General features: G+C 46.1%; 1 protein-coding gene across 2 annotated transcripts; it reads right to left on the bottom strand.

Annotated features, from left to right (window-relative positions):
* Positions 1–4460: 4460 nt before the first annotated feature.
* TWIST1 (twist family bHLH transcription factor 1) lies at positions 4461–6660 on the bottom strand. 2 transcript variants are annotated; one of them, XM_007455396.1, is made up of 3 exons: positions 6162–6288; positions 6062–6107; positions 5677–6001 (listed from the first exon to the last, which is right to left on the bottom strand). In XM_007455396.1, exons 1-3 carry the CDS (start codon positions 6286–6288, stop codon positions 5677–5679), a joined length of 498 nt encoding a protein of 165 aa, XP_007455458.1. The 2 variants fall into 2 exon arrangements, with proteins under 2 accessions (XP_007455457.1, XP_007455458.1); XM_007455395.1 differs by adding an exon at positions 4461–5103 and having other exon boundaries at positions 5635–6660.
* Between the last annotated feature and the right edge of the window lie 4839 nt (positions 6661–11499).

The raw sequence follows: 11499 nt of genomic DNA on the forward strand, positions 1-11499 counted from the left end.
ATCTGGGCAAGATAAACTTCCTTCAGGTACCTGCTGATTCCCCCCTCCCCGCCTGCCTCACTGGTGAGGTCTGTGGCACGCTTTGTTCCAGCCCCTTTCGCTGGAACCCCCATCCCCAGGTGGTCCCACATCGCCCGCTTCCCAGCGCCAACCTTTGCCAGGGCCAGTCTCTTCCGCACACCCCCGATCCTTGCGTCTCCCGCCTCTGGTTCCACTGTGCAGGTGAGAAAGGGCACCATCTTGAACCCAAGGAGAAAACTCCTATTTCCTTCGATTCTGGCTTTAGACCAAAAACAAACAAAACAAAACAAACAAACAAAGAAACCTGCCTAATAAGCAGCAGGCAAACTCGCGCTTAGATTCGACCGTCTCGTACACATCCATATATACCTCAGTGGAATGAGTAATAGGGAACAGCTGATTTTGATGATTGTCTTTTCGCTCTCTCTGGTAGATGTTTAAACTGCATGTTTTTTACAGAAACTTAATTTCACTTGCTCGCAATCTCCCCTCCCCCAAGAAGGCTGCCTTCTAGGATGAATGTTTTTAGAATTGCTTTTTCTTTTCCTTATCTGGAATTTTGTTCCTCTGGCTTCAGCCTAAATCGCACGCATAAGTACGAAGACACATCCACAAACTTGAGAGGGGGAAAAAAAAATAGAAGGAAAAGAAAATAGTCCACGTAAACAAGAAAGACGGCAGGCAGTTGGAGGCCCTCGCTGCAGAAAACCCCAAACGATCTCATTGCAGGGCGCCCACGAAATCCCGGCTATAATTGAGTGTTTTCTTTGAGGTTTTCTGACCATGTGCTTTTTACCATGGTTACTGTGACTCTGATACGAGAAGCTGGATATTCATTATGATCCCGTCCCATCCTTCCCCCAAGGCTTATCTCCGGGGCCCTTATAAAAGAGAATATAAAAGGCAGAATTTTGTGCCAGTGATTTTAACCTGCCCCAGCTTCCAGTGACCTGCCACATGCTCCTTCTTACTTTATGGACATCTGGGAATTCCATACATGCCTTAAACTCCAATTACACACCTTCTTCAAAGGACACGTGCTTTGATTTGCTAAGAATATTAAGTGGGCTCACCTCCTGGGGCCTTGGGACAAAAGCGAATGGAAAAATGTATCCCATGCCCTGTTTACTAGGTCTATCTTTTGCTGTTCAGTAAGTAAGGATCATTCATGATCCTGTTTGCATTTTCGAGGTGCCTGGCAAATAGTGGGGTGATCCGCTTTCAGAAATTATGAGGAAACCTATTTCTCCTTCCACTTTGCCGGTACCCTTTCCTTCCACAGTCGCCGGTGCTGGGGGTGGGACACGCTTTACGACACACCAGTAGAAAATTCTGGAAAGGTGGCCCGCGTGGATCCTTCTCCCGACCCCTGTTTGTCGCTAATGCGGTCCTGTCTCTGGAAATATGAGGTTGGGCCTTTGCCTGAGTCTCTTGCTGCCGCTTCCCTTGCTACCGCTGACAGTTGGAGCTGCCTCCTCCGCGCAGCGGCCTGACGCTGGGCCCGGGGCTGGGGCCGTCCGCGCTGTCCCAGGAGGCCACGGACACGGTCACTCTCCCCACCGTGCGGCCGCCCGCCACCCACGCAGGGGAGTCCGGGCCCGCGCCCCCTCCCGCGTTCGCCGCAGGTGAGACTCCCGCTCCCCACGGAGTTCTGTTTGGGTTTCCGTGGCGTTTGTTCCCCGCAGGTTGGTTTGTTTTTCTTCAAATTACAGATGCAGGGAAAACCGCCTGACATCATGAGAGCGGGACAAACGCTCACTTTGAAGGATTCCTGGGCAGGACTTCAAGTGAAATCATATGCCTGAGAAGAACTTGATACCGGTCTAGAGAAAATAACCAGCTCTGAGTCTGCCAAACCGTGGAATGTGCAAAATGCTCTACTTTTTTGCAAGAGGCCAAATGTCCCTTAAAAAGCTCCATTATGAATATGAGCCTGAGGACCGAAGGAGCAAGAAGCTTGTGTCAGTTGCTGAGTGTGGGGGAAAAGTACACACGTTGTGTGAGTTTCTGCTCTTTGACGTTATTTTATTAATATGTTCCACTTTGGGGAGGGTACCTGCAACTGTGCATGAATTATCATCTGTGCATGTGCTTGTTAGCAAGTGTGTGCACAAAGAGGGGAAATGTGTGTAATGGGAACAAAAATTTACTGCTTTCTTATGACTGAAGGCTGTCAATCCAACGAAATTAAAAGCAAGATTAAAAAATTACGTGCACAGTAAAGGAAACATTCAATTGTTTAGAATTCACCCAAGACAATTTAATAAATACTTTCCCTTCAGTGAATACACTCTGGCTAAAGGGTAAAGATTCCCGGGTCCAGAAATCGTATTAAATTCTCACTTCTGAAACAGATGTAATTCATCCTAAATCTCCTTTAAATAAGAATAGGTAGTAAAAATCAAATGAAATAAAATGAAAATAGGAAATATTGATAGAAACACAGGTGCTTCGTTTCTATTCTAAAAAAGAATTGGTACTGTGGTGTGTATGGGGTGGGGAAGGTTGGGAATACAGATATAGTCTGGCAAGCTGAAAATTGTATTCTAATAGTTAATATTTTCCACCATGAATCCTTCTCATTCAAAGTAAAACTATTCACCACCTTTCTTTCATTCATTTATTTATCTGAAAATCTCGGGGAAAATATTACCTTCAGTTTAGTATTTAGTATTACGCAACATAAATGTGGCATTTGATTTTCTTCCAAGTCTTTTATGTGAAAAGTGGAGAGAACAACACACACACACACACACACAAAGAAAAAAAACAGGCAAATGGAAGGCTACCTTTTTTGAAACTTCTAGTGTCTACATCATCAGAGGTTAAGATAGAAATTACCTTCTCAGCAAGGATGGTCAGCTCCATTCTGATGTACATCAAGAAATCTGGAATATCAAATTGTCAGGCCAAGCTAGTAACAAGATTCCTCCATGAACAATTTAGAAAATGGAGGTGGGTCAATGACACACACAAAAGAGAGAATTACCATCTTGATGATCTCCCTCATCCTTCTAGGGCACCCTCTTTACATTTCTGCTCTACACACACACACACACACACACACACACACTCACACACACTCCACAAATAATGTTTCCGTCTTATTTTGTAAAGGACTATCAAAATCTAAAAAATTATTTCCCTAAGCTTTCACTAATCTTTTAATATAAGTAAATTCTACAGGCTCCTTATTGTAAAACATGGTCTAAAATACTCACAATAATAAATTTACAATATTGTTATGTCAGCATTCTATGATGTGTAGAGGGGGGGAAAAAACCTTCAGGCAATATAACCTCAACCTGAGCTGAGCAAACACTATCTGTTTGGATTCATACACTTATTTGCCACAGTCATTATTTGAATTAGGCAGCAAAATTACTTGCCAGTTTGAAAGCATCCCTAATTATACTTGAAGGCAATAAACTGGATTCAGAAGTTAAGAACTTAGGGATACAAAGTCACTATTTTTAATGTTATTCATTATAAAAGCCAGTATTTTTTTTGGCCCAGAAATGACCAGAATGAAATTAAAAATCAAGCAACATTTGTCCCTGTTATTCCTTTACTTAACTAATAAATCAGATTTTGTATACATGGAAGTAACCAGGGAAAAATTCTGTGTAATTTTGGATAAAATATATTTGCTAATGAACTGACCAGAAAATGAATAGCTATAGCATTTAAAATTTTAACTGTTCCAATAGTTACCGAAGATACTGAAAAGTTCAGGTTCTTTATTGTGTTCTACTCCATAGCTGTATGTACTTTACATATAAAAAAGGAGCATGCTTCCCAAATTGACATCAACATGGGAAAATATTCTTAACTTTGGCTTGTCTTCTTAGCAAACTTGACATTAAATGTCATTCTCATTCATGAAAGAAGAGTTAAGCGAATTACTTTATAAATGGAATTCTCTGTCATGCCAAATTAAACTTCATTTTCTATACATTTGTTTTCATTTATATGTGTGTATAGATAGGTAATTTTGATAACACTTTATGCATCCCTTCACTGAAATAAACCTGTTATTTAAAAATCCTCATAAAGAGTAGAAATCATGACAAAAACAAAGAGAAAATAGTGCTGAGTTCGTAGTGCTTATTTGCATTTAACTGTTTTACAGTTGCCTTCTCAAAATATAAGCAAGAGAGGTGAATGACTCTTAAGTTTTTGCTGTCTGGGGACCTGATAAGAGATGAAGGGGAGATGCTAAGTCCACTGAACACCCAACAGGAATAACGATAAAGCTGCCTTTCTAAATAACATGCCTGTACCTGTCAGTAACTAGTTTTGAGTTTTTCACTGCTTTGTTTCTATTAGTGCTCCCTCACCCTCCTGGGTGTCTCCAGAGTTAAACAAGCAGGTTTTTACCTCCAACTTAATCCTTTAAAAATATAGACCAAACTTTAAGGTTCTGACAATTTTCAACCATATTTATTTATTGCAGAAAAATAATATACAAAGATATTTACAAAACAATCATAAAAATATGAATGCATTTAGACACCGGATCTATTTGCATTTTACCATGGGTCATCAATAAATAAATAGAATGTTGTTTTTGTATTTTAAGTTTTTTTTTTTCCCTCAGAGGAAGAATGAAAAAAGGAATTAACTGACTGTGATTTTGCAAGTCAGTTTGATCCCAGTATTTTAATTTCTAAAGGTGTTCTTAAAATTCCTCTGATTGTTACCATTTTAAAATGGAGAAAGTCCATAATGATGCCTTTCCTTTCAGTGGCTGATTGGCACGACCTCTTGAGAATGCATGCATGAAAAAATAAAAATAAAAACATTCTTCGTCAAAAAAAAAAAAAAAAAGGAACACAAACTGTTCAGACTTCTATCAGAATGTAGAGGTGTGAGGATGGTGCCGCTGCCCGTCCGGGAATCACTGTCCACGGGCCTGTCTCGCTTTCTCTTTTAAAAGTGCGCCCCACGCCCTGTTTCTTTGAATTTGGATTCTGCTCTTCTAATTTCCAAGAAAACCTTTGGCATATATATTTATTTTTAATTATCCAGCTCCAGAGTCTCTAGACTGTCCATTTTCTCCTTCTCTGGAAGCAATGACATCTGCAAAAACCCAGAGGGGGGAAAGTTGGTTATTGTTTAGGTCTCTGTGGCTGTTTTCTAAGACTAGTGAGCACTGTTCTTATCACCACCACGGAGAAATTACGCTGAACAACCTGGAAGGATTTCAGCCCAAGGGCAAGAGGAAGTGGGTGGGCGGAATGGAGGAGGAGGTGGAATTTGGAAACATTTGTTTTAAGGAGAACGAAAACTTAAAGCCAAAAGAAAGGGAGGCGCTGGCAAGACTGTCCTTATCCATGACCCTCGACTCTTTCTCCGTCTTCCCTCCTGTCTGTCACGCGCACTCACGCACACGCACACCCCTCACAAGGGCGCATCCCTCTCTCCCTAGCGGGGACTAAGCTGCCTTCCAGAGACGCTCGGGAGAAGAGGTGGCGGTGCCAGGTGGGGTGGGAAGGCTGAGAGGGGAGTAGGAGACGGGGAGGAAGGCGAGGCGGACAGGGAGCCGCGGCCCGGCCGTCAGTCGGTCTGCCACCTGAGCGGCGAAGGGGCGCAGAGGCGCCGGGTCCTTACCTAGGTCTCCGGCCCTGCCGAGGGGGTGGGGAGCTCCGCCTGCTAGTGGGACGCGGACATGGACCAGGCCCCCTCCATCCTCCAGACCGAGAAGGCGTAACTGAGCCGCTCGTGGGCCACATAGCTGCAGCTTGCCATCTTGGAGTCCAGCTCGTCGCTCTGTAGGACCTGGTAGAGGAAGTCGATATACCTGGCCGCCAACTTGAGGGTCTGGATCTTGCTCAGCTTGTCCGAAGGCAGCGTGGGGATGATCTTCCGCAGCGCGGCGAACGCCTCATTCAGCGACTGGGTGCGCTGGCGCTCCCGTACGTTAGCCATAACCCGCTGCGTCTGCAGCTCCTCGTAGGATTGCGGACTCCCGCCGCCGCTGCTGCTGCCGCCGCCGCCGCCGCCACCGGCGCCGCCGCCGCCGCCGCAGCCCGCAGACTTCTTGCCGCGCTTGCCTTGGGCTGGGCTGCCAGGCTCCTCGCCGCCTCCGACGCCCCCGCCCGCGGCCCCACCGGGCCCCGCGCCGCCCCCAGCGCTGCGCCGGCTGCTGCGCCGCTTGCGCCCCCCGCGCTTGCCGCTCGGCGGCTGCTGCCGGTCCGGCTCCTCCTCGCTGTTGCTCAGACTGTCGTCGGCCGGCGAGACTGGCGAGCTGGACACGTCCTGCATCATCTCTCGGGCGGCAACGCGCGGCCTCGCAGGCCCGGGGCAGAAGGGCGGCCCGGGGAAGAGGAGGAGAGCCTGGCGCCTCAGCCCGCCAGCTTCCCTCGCGCGCGGCGCCGGCCCGGGCGGTGCGGACCGCGGAGGAGGGAGCGGGAGGAGGGACAGGGAGGATCTCCGCGGGGAGGGCGCGCGGGGGAGGCGGGGAGGGAGGCGGGAGGGGGAGGGGACGGTGTGGATGGCCCCGAGGTCCAAAAAGAAGGCGCCCAACGGCCGCACGCACACCCGGCTCTGCCTCCTGGAAACGCTGCCGGTGCCGGCGAGCCCGCGAGGTGTCTGGGAGTTGGGCGAAAGCTGCCGACTTGGAGGCTCTTATACCTCCGTGCAGGCGGAAAGTTTGGGGGCAGCAGTGTCATTGGCCTGACGTGGGGAGGAGGGACTTTTCGAAGTTTTATAGGAAAGTTTCCGCTTTCCAGCCCCCCTTCTCCGTCCCCACCCCCCGTTCCTCGGGGTCTAACAATTCGTCCTCCCAAACCATTCAAAAACGACCTGACCCAGGCGGCCGGCCCCTCTGCCCGCCTCTTTGCTGCCCTCCCCCTTCCCTCCCCGCCACCCTCTTCCCGCGGGCGCGGGGCAATTTCCTTCCGCGCCGGAGCAGGCGGGCCGCGCCCCCGCACCCGAGCGCAGCCCGGGGAAGCGGCCGGAGGGTACCATTCCCGCCGCCTTGTCGGCCCCTCCCGGAGTGGCTGTGACAGCAGCGGAGGCAACAGCGTCTACGCAATGGGTGAAGTCTCATCTCGCCTCAGTACCCTCTAGGTCCGTGGCGCGATTTGGGACTGCTGGGGCGGGGGTGACTGGCAGGAATACCGGCAGCGGCGGAGCCCACCCGATGGTCAGCCAGACGGGCCCCTTGAGTCCCAAGGGCCAAACCACCGCGGCTGGTCCTGAGGTCGTGGGCGTTTCTGAAGACGTGGCCGCGCAGGGGACTGCTGAACTGCGCCCCGGCCTATTCTCTCACCCTTCCTCGAGAAGCATCTGGGCCTTTCTGTTCCCTCCACAGTGTCTCGATCTGACGTTTCCCAACACCCAAAGGACTACACCTCCGAAGGTGCTAGAAAGAGGCAGACGTTCATTCTTCCGCGGAAGGCGGTCCTGTCCTTGGAGAAGGCAGCAGGGCCGGAGTGGGGCAACGCGGGGTCTTCGCCGCGGCCCTGATTGCCTGTGCTGCTAGCCCAAGGTGGAGTTCTTGTGGCCGTTTCATCCCCACCCCACTCCCAGATAAGACCCTGCATTGTGACCTCTAAAGGTCGGCTCTGAGAGAGTGAGACGGGGGCTCAACATTGCCTGGACACGCGGGGCTGATGGTTGCGAGAGTCCCCTTCCCCACCCCACTCCCCACTCCTAGGAGGTCCAGTGAGCCTGTTCCGCGCTCCCCAAACGCATTCCAATCGTTTGGACACAGACATTTTAAGCGTTTCTAATAAGTCACGATGAAGAGCCCCGAAGAGGGTGTTAATGCAGATTCTGTCAAGTCGAAAGCAAGAAAAGTTGGCGAGCTGAAAAGGAAGGGACGCTGCCGTGGACGAGAACCCCATCTTTTCAATGCTAGACTTTTTTTTTTTTTTTTTTTTTCCTTTTTGGAACGAGTTGGCAGAGAATAACCGTTTCATGTTCATTCTTTAAGTTGCAAAGCAAACCAGAGGTCAAACGCAGCAGTTAGTTTTCGGGGCAGATTTGGGGGTGCGGAAGTTGCGTGCCCTGTGCTCGGGTACCCTGCTCAGGCCGAGGTCCGCTCACGCTCTCCACGGCTTGGACTCTAAGCCGAGAATTAACTTAGCTAAGCTTCGCTTTCTGGGCCCGACCGAGGGTCGAGGCCCACGGTGTCCAGAGGAGGAGGCGGGAGCTCAGGCGACGCGCGGGCAGGCCACGTGGCTATGCCCCACTGAGGCTCGCAGCTTCGGTCCCGGTCCCGGAAACCCCGGGGTCTGGAGCGCCTGGGGCCGGTTGAAGGGCTCAGCCTTCCAGGGGAAGTGATAGCAAGCAGAATCCCTTCCGCGGGGGGCGAGCAAGGCTAAGCTTTCATGGAAGGGGCGACGTGCAGGGTTTGTCTATCACTATTCTTAGAAATATTCATAGACAATGACCATAGCGTGCCAACTTGCCTGCTTTTTGAGTCGCTGCCATATTTTAAAATGAATGCCTGTCTGAAAATCAGATTCTACTTGACCTCCACTTAATCGTTTACAGTCAGGTCTTCTTAAAGCGCCCTCTGATAATTCACTCCTGTGATTGCATCTTCTGCCTATAGGATTTGGTCTCTTGGAAGCAGTTAGAGAATAGGCAGAAATCATCTTTTTATCTTTTGTAAATCTGAATCGCAGAGTATTCCACAATTCTTATTTGAACGTCGCTGCAGGATTCTTGAAAAATTTCATCCTTCACCTATGTCTGTGATTTTTTTTTTTTAAAGATCAATCTCAAATCTTAAATTTTTTTTTCCCTTCAGCTGAATACTCAAAAATAAAGAGATCAAATAATGGGACTCTTTCCTTTGTGGCTATGGGTAAGCAAGACAGGAAAGTGTGGGCAAAGTGTAAAGGAAACCTTACCTGCCCAAGGGGAATTGGAGTTGGGGGCGGGGGTACGAGGATGGAAATCGGGACAGACGCTGGAGGAGAAACCGAGTCCACAACAGCGCAACAGCCATTAGTTAGCCCGACTTGCAAAGTCATCAATCTCTAAGACTAGTTCTGTTTAAAGTGAGCCTAGCGCTTCCCTGGGCACTCAACTTCTAGGGGATAAAGAGCTCCCGGCCACTGAATATAGGGATCCCCGGGAGTGAGGCGATGCTATGGATGCAAGAATGCTTAAAACAGGGTTGAAAATGAATGAACTAAGCAGAACTACCCCGGGCACGGAATCTTCTTGATGGAGTCACAATGAATGACTTTAGTTCTGAGGAAAAAAAATTTCTCTTGTACTCTTCGAAGGAGTGGAAAATGAGGATGAGGTGTTTTGAGTATTTAAAAGTTAGTATTGAAGCAGAAGGTTGCAGCTTGCCAAATGAATTACCTCTCAAGACATCTGAGGCTTGATGCTCCCTACTTTGCAAACTTCAACATTTCCTGGCCTGATTGTCCCATCTGTATTCTACCTAACATTTTATGTAACAAATTTCTTATCCACACTTGCTGGGGCAAGAATAAAGGCAAACTCTCTTTTTAATGTGCTGAAGAGCCAAGTATAATTCTTGATCTTTTGTATATGCAGTGATAATGGCACCTTCCACAATATTTGGTTTAACATATGAAAGCTTACTTAGTTCTAGAATCCTAATTTCAGGCTCTTTAAAAGGGGTCTTAGGAATTTTCCTTTGGGGCTGAACTCAGCCTGACTTAAAGGTCATCAGTGGAAGACTACCTTCTTTGGGAATACTGGATTCATTGGAATTAAATCGTTTCATCTACTTCTAAAATAAATGCCCTAAAAAATTAACTGAAAACAAAACAGCTTTCTTTTGCACTTGGATAATTCAAAACGAGCTTTGTTTTCAAACTGCAAACTTGGCATGTTCACAGTCCTTCCTGAGGAATGTGTGCTGTGTTAAAATATGAAAAAAAGAATACTGTTAGAAATAACAGAGTTAGGAATCTCATACTCAGCATATGTAAAAAGTATGTACATATCTGTATTCCTATAGTATGAATAGGCACTGGCATTCTCCTAGCAACATTTATAAAGACTTTTAGAGAAGGAAAAGAAACACAAACACTATAGAATGTTAGCAAGCTGGTACATTTTGGAGTTGGGATTTGCACAAAAGGCGAGCACTTGAATCTGTTCCTACTGTTTCTCCTCAGTTTTTGGATGACTTACCACCTGTTTGTTGGCTTAGAGTTCTGCGAAATAATTTCTCTGGATTGCATGAATGAAGCACGGGAACATTCACACAGAAGGGGGCGCAGATTGGAAAAGGCTGCATTTGAGTGCATCTCAGTTGAGATTGTACATGTTAGATTTCATCTTGTTTTGAATACTTCACAGGGATTGCTTAATTTGATATTTAAATGAGAGAATTTTATCAAAGTGGAATACAAAATTTTTGTCAGCAGGAGTGACTTGGATAACTCTATGTGAAAGCAGATTCTTTTTCAGTGACACAGGTAGCTTTAAGGATGTTTGTGCACCTTGCCCTAAAGAGGTCATTCTCCTTCTCTTTTAATGACAGTTTAATTCATGATTTTAACTGATTCTACCTTTCTCTTTTTGAATTTCTTTAAGAATAGGGATCTAAAATTATGAAATTTGAAGCTTTCAATCCAGAAATAAAATGAAAAGTATAAAGCACAAGAACTTGAGTTGCCAAGAGCACTTCAAATGAGCAAATCGAATATGCAAATAAATATTAATCTTTAAAGTATCTGGCATTCTGAAGTAAAAATTAGGATGGGATTAGGAGACATAATATGCCAAACTTGTAGGGAGAGAAGAATCAGAGTGTGGAAAAGTATAGAGTCTTCAAGAGTTTCCCCCCCACCCACTTTATTACCTTATTGGGTATGCATGCTAGAAAGTTTGTGTCCCAGCTTTGCTGCCACTTAACCTTGTTGAAATATGCTCTCACTTATATCAGTTACCGGAATGACTGAAGAAATAATGTAAGAAATACACAGTTATTCATAGATGCTTTTTATCATGGCCACAATTTTCCTACATAGTAATCATTTTTTCTCTTCTTTTTAATCATCTGATGATCAAGCAATTTAAATATAAGTTGAATGATTTACATTCTGTGTTTTTCCAGCTAAAGTTCCCTTTCTGATTACTCACAGCTTTCATCTCTCTTCACTTCAAGGGATTTCCTTTTTTCACAAGTGGCTTTTCCTGAAGCCTTAAATCCTATTTCCATTGTTTGGATTGATTATTTGTGCAAAAACATGTTGTTTTTGCCAGTGACCACAAGAGGACACAATTTCCCAGAGAACTTTGTTGAAAAAGACACAGAAGAGGAAAGCTAACAAAATAGCAAAAATACTACACAATGAATGAATGTCATTTGGGGAATGTCTATTTGATTTATGTTACTTTTATTAATTTTTAAAAACATAAAAATGAGTTGGCATTCAGGCTTTAGATTTTTTGGAAGACTTTGTCTTTTTTCTTTATTGTAGAGCATACAAGAAAAGCATACATTTAAGAAAATACCATTTTAACAGAAAA

Source organism: Lipotes vexillifer, unplaced genomic scaffold (genome assembly GCF_000442215.2).
Source record: "Lipotes vexillifer unplaced genomic scaffold, Lipotes_vexillifer_v1.1 scaffold1314, whole genome shotgun sequence".
Classification (NCBI taxonomy): domain Eukaryota; kingdom Metazoa; phylum Chordata; class Mammalia; order Artiodactyla; family Lipotidae; genus Lipotes; species Lipotes vexillifer.